A 10,889-nucleotide genomic window follows, 5' to 3' on the forward strand; every position below is an offset into this window, starting at 1 on the left:
CTGTTCTTCCACGCCGTATATACTCACATTGTAGGTGCTTTTTGTACATTCACTGCTACTCTGTGGCATTGCTCCTCCACTTAAACTGGGTGGTACACCCCCTCCGCCACCGGGGCTCCTTAGCCGATTAGATCCCACCACAGTCTCCATTGAGTGACTCCTTACACGCATGGCCCTCTACGTACAAAAGGAATACATATTGGCAACTATTATGTATGCAGGAAAAAAAATAAAAGCATGGACTTTAAACCAGCAAGATATAGTGGGCTAGAAACAAAAGTGCTTTAAAACTACTTTCAGACAAAAAAACCCCAAACATTAAAAAAATTAGTTATTGAAGTTACACAAATCAAACGCTAGAGGGAGAAATGACCTGTAGACTGAATCTAGCAATAGTTACATTTCAGTGAGTCCAAGTTTCCCAACATTTGACTTCTTTTACATTTTAAAAAATTCATGACACACCACCAAATAAAAAGTTATAGAAAGGGTCAAATCAAACATTCAAAGCAATGCTGATTGCAGGAGACTAGTACATGACTTGTTCTATATCATTTGAATAGCAACAGTTGGATACACATGGATTGTATTTTCTGCCATCTAATGAACAAGTAGTCACAGTACTTTTCCTGTCACCGGACAATTTTACATTTACAATACGTGAAATTGGATATTTTCTCAGAACACCCAAGGTGATCTTTCATGGCTTATTGCAATGGCAGACCGATTAGCTGGAATAAACTCAAGATATGATTCGGACAAAGCTTTACAAAATGTGAACTATAGTATATTTTGTTTGATTTGTTATGCACGTATAGTGTATTTTTGCAAAGTTCCATCTTCTATGCTGTTTATTGTTACTTCCTTACAAAGGCCCACAGTCCTTAGGTATACATCTCTTATTCAGCAATCTTACATGGAGAGATATGAATGTTCAGTAAAAATGAAGACTTGTGAATGGTTGCTTTGTCAAACATGCACTGCAAATGGTTGACAACCAGAACACGGCGTACCATCATACAGTCAGCAGGGAGATGTTTTTAACTCAATAGAATATGGACGGATGGATGACAAACGCAGCATATTAAACGTGTTTATTCATTATGAAGCAATCATCTGTTGCATTGTCCACACACAATACACGGCTACTGCTAGAGCAGCAATGAGAAATGCGGATGCTGGAAGCAATTTCGAAATTTGCAACAAGGCTGTCCAGAGTGCCTGTTAAGATAAGAGATAGTCACACAATAACATTAAAACAAAAAAAGCCCCCCCCCCCACACACTAAATTAATTTACAATGAATGTTATAATAATTTATTCACTATTACCCAAAATAAAATAAAAACGTATCACTGTTCATGTTCAAGTACTATCTGATCTTGTGGATTCAGAGATATTGAAAAGTACAATTCCGTATAATTCTAGGAAGATTGATGGTAGGGTCTCAATATAGTTTTAAATCAATGGTTTAGAGTTGTGGTCGATATCTAGTACAGCTTACCTCAGCAGTGTTGCTGACCTGTGGTTATTGTTGATGTTACAGTTGGCCAACATCGTAAAGAAATGTAATACAAAAAAATGGAGGGAAGTATACATCCAGTATTTTAGTCACCTTGAACGACTCCAGGAGACCTCCATGTCCACCATTCTCCAACTTGTCCTCCTCTTCCGCTTCTCTCAAACCCAGAGTGGCCTGACTTTGTCTGTGAATCTCATCGTGAAGGTTGTCAAGCAACGCAGCTCGCGTTCGACCCTGGAAGAAATTCACGTTCATGCACGCGCAAAACACATTCTAAGTACCTGTGCAGTAAGATGGATGTGACACCCGTACTCAGAGTGTGCAATTCAATGTCACCTCAAGTTTGGCAAACTTGTCAGATTTGTAGCAGGCATTTTCCGCATTGATCAGCTTTGTCAAAAGGAACTCTCGGAACTCTGGGCCCTGAAAAGAAAAAAACTGTGAGGTGTGACTGTAATAATAACAAAAATAATAATAAAAGCTGATGAATAATAATAATGATAATAATAATAATGAAAATTGATCATTATTAATAATAATAATAATAATTGATTAATAATAATACTATTTTTGTGTTTAGTTTGTGTTGTCACCTTTTTAAAGACAGCTGGGTTCGGAAGTGGAGGTCCAAAGGGAGGTACATCTTCCCGAGCAGTGACAGATACCTGTCGAGAAGATAAATGCGTAGAGTGTCTAATGGCTCCGGTTTACAAGCACGGGGATGTAATCAATTTGAAATATGGAGTTATTATAGGAAAACTTTCTTTTCACCTTGTACATTGTGTTCTCCGTACATGGGTTCTCGACCTGGACTATCACGTAGGCATGCAGAAAGTTGGAGGCAATTATGTCAGGAACAAAGGGTGTAGGCTCTTCTTGAAAAACCGCCGCCACAATGTCATTCCCTATGTGCCTTTTCCTCTGAAGCTGAGGGGTGGGGGCAGAGAATGAAATATCAGGTCGCAAACAGATTGATGTGTGGGAAGATGAAGAGGTTAAGGCCACGTACCTGCTGGACATCGCCATCGGTGAAAGGAAGTTTGGTTGAGACGTGGAACATAATCTCCCTTTGTCTGAAAATTGTGTAGACTGATTCAGTCCCTGTCTGTCCATGGGACACGTCCAGTCCGCCACGAAATCTACAACAGAACCAGTCAAGATTACAAAGCATTTTTAAAAATGGCATTGGTCACAACCTGCTGTTTGAGCTGAGGCCTTTTTTTTTTTTTTTTGCTTCGGACTTTGTCCGAGTCAATCAAGCAAAGTTGTTAGCATCGATTTTAAACACAGCTCCTCTTGAAACCTCCAAATATTTATTTATTACAATAACATGCACATAACTCTAACTGACACTTTTCACCAAGTAGTTCATCTAGATTGCAGACAGAAGCCAAAATAGCACTTTTATAGTTAAAGCAATTAAATCCTCCATTGTTTGCCAAGTTGTTTGTGATATGTGGTTTCCATCACATCTCACCCCTTAAAATCCTGAAGTTCAATGGTGTCACCAAGTATGCTGAGAAACTCCTTGAAAGCTGGAGTCTCTTCATTGTTCCCAAACAACTCTTCTTCAGATGTCTGAATTGGAGAAAGACTATCACCGACAGATACAAAAAGGACGCAAAATAAAACTGTGCCAACGATGCAATCGCTTACCTGTCCAAATTGTTGGTAGATCACTCCAAATTTGAAGGTGTTGTTGACCTCGTGCTCATCGAAAGCTACGATTAACTGAGATCCCTGCGCAACAACAAAACGGTAATTCATCACTATGTCACATGTCTGCTCAAACATGTCTCAAGGGTTCCTTTAGTTGGCTCTTGTTGCGTCAGGCTGACACGCAAACTCTTACAGCCCCGAGCGAGACCAACATTCATCATAGCCTCTTGTGTAGTAAGACCCAGATGGTATGTTTCCCTCCCCGAGGCACTGGCCAAAGGCAAGCTCCATCATGGCCCTCCACGAAGCTCGTGGAATAATGAAATCAATCCACCGTGTCCATTTTTTTGTTGGACCATCAATCTGTTGCAAAAATTCATTCATTGAGGATGGCAGATGTTTGCTAGGTCGAAGGTTTATGAGGGATATAATATGAAAAGGCTCGTCTTGCACTTTTCCCCTCTATTTAAGTCACAAGGCATTGAAAAGCTAATGAAGGTGCTGCATTTAGAGGAACAAAAAAAAAAAGCAGATGAGACCTTCAATATAATGGATTTTATACATTCATAATACGATATGAAGTGCTTGCATCAATGTAGTTTAAATAGACCTGTTTGAGACTGGAATCAACTTACTCGAGGGTAAAGAGCCGGGTTGAACTTTAATCCTGTGGCATCGTCACATAGAAGCTGAAAAATAGCGAGGACGTGAAAGGAAATGAAATTTCTCACCAAGAGCTCATATGTTGGACACCTACGCTATGGATAAAAAAGCATAGATGAATGTGTGTGTATCTTACTTTTGCAATCTGAGGTACACTAGGAAGCTGATTTATACCCGCTAAGGATATCCTATCATGGACTGTTTTGGTCCTTGACCTAAAAAAAAAGAACGACAGAATATTTTCTTGAAAGGACACTTGCGGGCATTTCATTTAATCAAATGGAAACTATACAAGTATATTAGCCAAGAACCTGTAATCCTTAGAATTAGTTTTTTTTAAAGTCGAGGCAGGGAGCAATGACTCATTTTGTAGTGGCAGCTATCGAGTACATTGTAAATTAAGCCCAATGAACTTTGGTACCTGAGCATAATGCGCAATAATTCTTGGCCCTCAACCTCCTCATGCTTCAGGGACATGATGAGGTTCCCTATGCTGCTGCCAGTGCAGTAGTAGTTCATGTGCTCCTGCACAAAAAGAGACATTAGTCACACTTTTAATTAACAGCTGACCCATATATAGAAAGCTCAGAGAACAAACACTCACCTTGCCCAGAAAGTGTTTGCGGTAGGCCCGCGCTGTGCTGTTGCACTCCAGACGGTAGCTGTGTCCCTCACCGGGACTCATACCTTCTCCTCCATCCTCGTCTTCACAGAAACTGGACTCTGAAGAGGAGGGTGTCCCAGCTGGTGCCTCGGCATCTTCAATCCAGTAGCCACCAAACTGTGGCAAGATTACCTGGGGGTATGGGCCACCTTTTTCTAGGATCTAGAACAAAAATGTAAACACACTCTGATCATGCACTAGTTTCTTGACATCAAAGCAAATGAGATACTCACATCTTCTATCCGTGGATAGGGAATATAGTCATCCTGTGAAAAACAATGTACACTTGTTTACATTTTGGTTTACATGAAGGGATATGAAACAACACATGTAGGAAATGAAAGCTCAAGGACCAAACTTGTGGGATTAAAGAGGAGACAATGATGCAATAACCTCCAAGAAATATCGATTAAGGTGACTAACAGTTCTTTGCATACCGTGGCACAATTTCAGGGTATGACCTCTAAAATACTGCTGAGGCTCGTCTGGCTAATCCTTTTGACTCTGCGGTAGCGGGAGCCGCTACAGATCAATACGCAGTTGGAGTTCTTTCAATTTATGATCAGTTAGATCAGGAGCCAATTGATCTCCTAATGCAAAAGCCTTGAGAGGTGACAGAGAGAGGACAAAGACATCGAGGAGAGACGTCACAACACAAGCTGATGAGTGTGATGGGTCACACCTTCCATTTTTTGGTTTCTTCAACTTTAGGGACCTGAATCCATTTGCAGCATGAGGACGGAAAAGCACAGCGGTCAGAGATTAATTTGTAATGATGCCAACAATGGAAAGAGAACCTTTCGAAAACTCTACATCACATTCAAGAAGAGGTCTTAGCCTGGAGGTTGAAGTGCTTGATTTTAATTTAATGCCGACATCTGACTTTATTTCCATTTGTCCTTATTTGAATTCTTTTTATTTGTGTGCCCAAACTTACCCTTTGCTGAGACCAGATAAAAGACCTGTGGCGATTGTCAAATAAATTGCTCATAATTAAAATAAGTCAAACTTGATTAAATTTTGACAGTCTAGTCAAATCCACCAATGACATTCATGCACGGGTTTGACTACAAAAAAATATTTCTCAGAGAGATTTGCATAACTTTCCTTGTTGACTTGCTGCTTAATTCTCTCCTGATTGTTGGTTCTCTTCAGTATGTTTGTCATTTGCACACATGCTTCCATGGCAAATGCGGGTGTTAACTTCTACTCATCAATACCAGCTGGTGGTTGGTTGTAATTAACAAAAACATGGGTGTGAACATTTTTGCAATTTCAGAACTTCGCTTAAACCCATGGACTGCCCCCGTTTTTTAATTTTTATCTTAGGAACGCATTCAACTTGTGCCAAAGTACAATGATGTGATCACAGTTCTATTTTCTTTTACAAGGTGTTTGTTCAGCCTTTTTTTTTTTTTTTTTAGTTGGATGAAAACACAGTGAGTCATACATGCTAATGCTCTTTTTACCCCACACAAGCAGGTAGTACCGACACTTAGTCATCCTCTCACGTTCAGCTCAGAATCCCGCCAGGATAAATGTTTCTTTCAGCATTTGACAATCGATTAAGTCTCGTCGAGAAACAGTAGCACGTGGGTGTGTACTTGTGTATCTATGTATACACTCAATGTACCGTATTTGCCCGAATATAAGACGACCCCGACTATAAGACAACACCCTCTTTTTCAAGACTCAAGTTTGAAAAAAGCCTTTGTCTAGACCCCGAATGTAAGACGACCCCCCCCCCTTTTCAGTTTTATTTCAATGAAAAAAACCCTCGTCTTATATTCAGGCCAATACGGTATATTTTATTGTGGTTTTGCCTTATAAAAATGCCTTTAAAAAGACATCAGATGAATACATTATCATACATGTATTGACAATCTGGCAGTTTTCTGGAACACAAAGTGATTTCTGACGGCAGACACTTCACCATCCATCAGCGCCAGCAAGATCATACATAAATGTACTCGCTTGAATGTCAATAATGGTGTGCATATTGACAGCACAGCCTTTACAGTCACACTGGATCCATTGTCCACCAAAGAAAACTGATCACAAAGATGCGCTTAAGAGGATTCAATTTTCTTTCTCAGACAGACAAAGAGGAGGAGGGGAGGACGAGGTGGAAAGTGGAGGAATAAAAAAAAGAAAAAGAAAGAAATGGTCTAAAAACGTGACCTTCAATCAGTGCCACCTTTCAAAGGCACAAAGATGACTTGAAAACACACAGTTGCCATTGTTGAGTTTTTTGTTTTTTTTTTGCTGGCCCAAGAACAGATCGATGCAAGCCAAGGTTCAGAGAAGATGGATGAGGACGATAGATAGTTCTTGGTGCGTAACAGACCATTTGATCATTGGGCCTTATTGATTGGCTGTTATTTTCCGATCGTGCTTACAAAATGTCTCCATGATGTTCTCACCAATCCCCTTGAAAGGATGACACACCTTTTATCTACTTAACATAACCATTTAGTGGCCGAGCGAGCGTCTTGATAGCATTCAAAAGCATTCAAAGGCGGCGCTGGATAGAGCAAAGTAATTTCTACAAGCCATTCAGCAGAGTGAGGAAAAAAAAACGGATGATAATTAAAATGACACTTAATCTTTTGTTAAGGTTGAAATGTTGGCAAAAATAAAAAATATAATCATTGCGGCTCCCCATTAAGCTATGGTTCCTTTTTGTACTAATCATACATATCTAACTAGTGACTATTTTATGCACGTTTGAGGTCTGCCAATCCTTCAATTCTTAAACGTTACTTTTGACCACTTATTCCATCCACCTTCAGTATATTTCTGTGCTTTTCATGCCTCCTCCTCCTCCTCCTCCTCCTCTCCGTTTTATACCCCCATCTGTGCTCACACTTTTCCGAGCCTGTGCCCTTGGGAACCCATGGAGGGAACAAAGGGGTCACAGGAAAGGAGGGTGGAAAAAAAAAATCAATAAAAAGCCCTTACAAAGAATAAGATGCTATCCGGTAACGTTATGCTTTTGCTTACTGCATACAAAATTAATAAAAGCAAGCAACTGCGCCCATCTCGTTGACTGATTGAATCAACGCTTGACTCATCTTTTTGACAAGAATTTGGTTCGAGAGATGTGACAGTCAGACATGTGGGATGAGTTCCTGCTTCGAGACATTTGCAGCAAACAAATGATGGCATCTCCAAACAGTTCTCTCAAAAGTGGAACCAGATGTGTTATATTGTGAAGAATCAGGTAAATGAAGGCTTCCAAGTCGAACCCCTGTCGGATTGATTTATTTATATGGGCTGCGTCAAAACACCTTGGTCTATTATGTTTGGTTTAAAAATGAGGCTAGACGTACAAAGACAACATTTCGATCTCCTACCTGCATTCTCTCCAGCATATCGAAGAATTCCGCAGACTGAAAAACAAAACAAACAAAATCTGAGTCACCATCAACAACAGTTTGTTATCTTGACATCAAACACCAATTGAAAGTTTTACTTTGAAATATCTGACTGTATATTTACTGTATACGAGCTTTTCTGATAAGAGCAGTCTGCCGTTCAAGTTCATTGTGTTTTTTTTTGCTGCATTAGTGAGTCAAGAGGGTAGCGCCCTTTTCTCACACCCATGTACACTCAGTGTGATAAGCAACCTCAGAGAGGAACACAAACAAGTATATGTGCCCTGCGCTTCCCTAAATGCATTTACACACCTTCCTCCCAGGAGGTTTCCACCTTGTCACATAAACAAGCTGTGAGAGTGAATATGGCCTGCACATTTGTGTTTCTGCACGTTTTGGGCACATACAATGCAAGCATGGATTGTTCCGCAAAATTGCTGGGGAGGGAAGTTAAACTTGTTCAAGAAGAGTTGTGTGATAGGACAAAAATTAACTGAAGCATTTCCTGATACTGAGCAGTCACGCACTGATTTGGAGCAACAGTCTGAACTACAGAAGCGTTTGACAGTAAAATAAGTCAAGCCTTGGAAGTGTTTCTCTCCTCAAGACAGAAATGTCTTGAAAGACATTTTACAACCATTTGAATGCTCCCAGCAGTAAAAAGCAACAGATTACAACATTTTCAGAGCACTAATAAAACCAGTGTTCCTGAAATTACTTTTGATGAAAACTCATAAATCAACCACCCCCTCCTTCACTTTCAAGTAGTCCATACTACTCCTACCTGGCTTATCACAGGGTTAATATTAACAGGATGGAGATTGGAGTGGAAAACTAAATAAAACAGATAACTCGTCAAATTAAGATAACGCTTTTAATCACGACATGGTGCTCTCCCATGGAACTCTGTTGGCAGGATCCAGGGTCCAAATCCCATTAGTGCCTTCAGTTAAATCACCTCATAAGGCAAATACATTATTATTATTATTGTTATATTTATTTATTTTTTATTGTGTCTTAAAGGTCAACACTGGATACTTTGTAGGCCACAGTCAATCGGCTTGGTCCGAATCCCCCCACGACAGTAATAAGGATTATTATTGCTGTCTATGTTTAGCAAAATAATTTACGTTTTAATTCTTAGACTAGTTCAGATGTTGTTTTCTCCCAGAAACATTATTCACTCTGCATTCTCCACAATGCTGTTCTGTTTGCACCTTCACAAAGACTTGTTCAAAAATACCTCATCCAAATTTATCATCATCTTTGCATTACCGGGTGCTAAAATCACCATAGACTAACCACAAAACCAAGCACTCTGACTACTGACACCTGAGCTACAACCTCAACTGTGTTAATGTGTTACTTCACTCAAAGGCACTGTTTTGATACAGTCACACATTTATAGAAGTTATGACGTATATGACCTCATACAACACAATACGAACGTCTTTATCTATACAGTGCTTTCACAATTCATATCTATGGGAGTAAACAAAATAATAAAAGATCACCCTAAAAATTTGTTTTGATGATTGAATACCTGATTTCTCTGAGTCCAAATGGGGTTAAACCTCAAAGGCAGCAGCTAAAATATGTTAAGTCATTTGTTTGGTTCCATCTTGCATAGTCACTTTCTTTTGCCCATATTTAATCCTTGTCTAATCTTCATAAAGTCTATATGCCTTAAACCGGAAAGTCAAGTCAGGCAGTTGACTTGAGTGTTTCCAAAGCATAAAACCGGTTGGACCAGTGTTAATCTTTCTTCATAAAACACACAGTGTAGAATGAATGAATGGGTTGCTCCCTCTAAATTGTGGCCCGGTCAATGGAGTAAAACGGATGAAAATGACTGACAGCACTACATTGGCCCCAAAAGACAAAAGCCAGCTCATCGGGTTTCTGCCCCGTATGCCAGATAGCCAGTCCAGCCCGGTACACATGTCCGAACATGACTGCTGATGGCTTACATGTACAGCACAGCTACACATAAAAAGTCTCCAAATTCATCTTTTGTGTTTTTGATGCCATGAGAAGAATTCATTCTTCACTTCCGCCACTGCTTTCCACACTATTTCTCCCAATAATTACAGCTTTGTTCAAGGTGACATGCTGTCAAGACTGAGATGGGTTTCTGTGGATACAGTTTCTTTATGTATTCCTCTGAAAATCTTCCTCCAGGGAATTTGGAACAAAGAAAACCTGTGAAATGATTAATAAAATATCAAACCTAAAATAATAATAATAGCACATAGGCTACCTTCCTGAACTTCAAACTGTCCACATTTTAACGTTTTAGAGTCATCATTTATAACCATCACTGAAATTATTTGCTTCTTCAATAGAACTAACATAGAAAACATTTTAAATATAAAGAGATCGATGTCAACGGGAATGGAAGTTTAGCTAAAATACGTGCGCATCCTACCTTCATGCTGGGAGGAGCGGTGCGAGGCGGTGATGGGGGACATTCTCCTAGAGGGACGTTGGAGATGTTCAACAGCTCCTGTTTCCTGGGGAGTTAAAAATAAAAAAGTCATTTCAATGATGTTCATGATAAAGTACATAATAAATTTAGATGAAGGGTGACATCACATGTTCATACAGTTTTTCACTTCTAGTTTTTCACTTCTATTGTAACGTAACGTGACGTAACGTGACGTAACGTGACGTAAGGTAACGTAAGGTAACGTAAGGTAACATAACATAACATAACATAACATAACATAACATAACATAATATATTGTCTTTCTCGGCCCACACCTCGACAAGAAAAACAAAACATACATTGCTATTTTTGTAATTGGAAAAAAACTTCAACCAGATGGGTGAACAAGTAAGTGAAAGGAAACACTTAAAGCGTGACAAAGGCCCTGGTACAAATGAACAGTGACCCTTCTTGCGGGTGGAGATTGCAAAAGTAATCTTAGTCTTTATGAAGCATATCAGAAAGGCTCCCGCTTTAATTCCTTGGAGCAGCTGGCGACTTCTTGCCCAATTTACT

General features: G+C 39.6%; 1 protein-coding gene across 7 annotated transcripts in view; it reads right to left on the bottom strand.

Annotated features, from left to right (window-relative positions):
- Positions 1-10,889, bottom strand: part of rap1gap2a (RAP1 GTPase activating protein 2a) — a 35,459-nt gene that overhangs the window by 2,849 nt on the left and 21,721 nt on the right. For 2 of the 7 annotated variants that reach the window (XM_085915895.1, XM_085915896.1), the window contains 14 exons: positions 10,313-10,397; positions 7,864-7,899; positions 4,448-4,669; positions 4,265-4,368; positions 3,980-4,058; positions 3,816-3,869; positions 3,178-3,261; positions 2,999-3,099; positions 2,531-2,660; positions 2,293-2,448; positions 2,115-2,186; positions 1,858-1,944; positions 1,615-1,755; positions 28-177 (listed from right to left, as the gene is read on the bottom strand). In XM_085915895.1, the coding sequence (XP_085772021.1) occupies positions 28-177; positions 1,615-1,755; positions 1,858-1,944; positions 2,115-2,186; positions 2,293-2,448; positions 2,531-2,660; positions 2,999-3,099; positions 3,178-3,261; positions 3,816-3,869; positions 3,980-4,058; positions 4,265-4,368; positions 4,448-4,669; positions 7,864-7,899; positions 10,313-10,397 (1,501 nt within the window). Of the gene's footprint in view, positions 1-27; positions 178-1,614; positions 1,756-1,857; positions 1,945-2,114; positions 2,187-2,292; positions 2,449-2,530; positions 2,661-2,998; positions 3,100-3,177; positions 3,262-3,815; positions 3,870-3,979; positions 4,059-4,264; positions 4,369-4,447; positions 4,670-4,740; positions 4,774-5,189; positions 5,223-5,444; positions 6,241-7,863; positions 7,900-10,312; positions 10,398-10,889 lie in introns of those variants that run through there. The other 5 variants (XM_085915894.1, XM_085915897.1, XM_085915898.1 and 2 more) reach the window with 5 other exon arrangements.

Source organism: Syngnathus leptorhynchus, chromosome 7 (genome assembly GCF_054491065.1).
Source record: "Syngnathus leptorhynchus isolate UIUO chromosome 7, UIUO_Slep, whole genome shotgun sequence".
NCBI classification, from domain to species: domain Eukaryota; kingdom Metazoa; phylum Chordata; class Actinopteri; order Syngnathiformes; family Syngnathidae; genus Syngnathus; species Syngnathus leptorhynchus.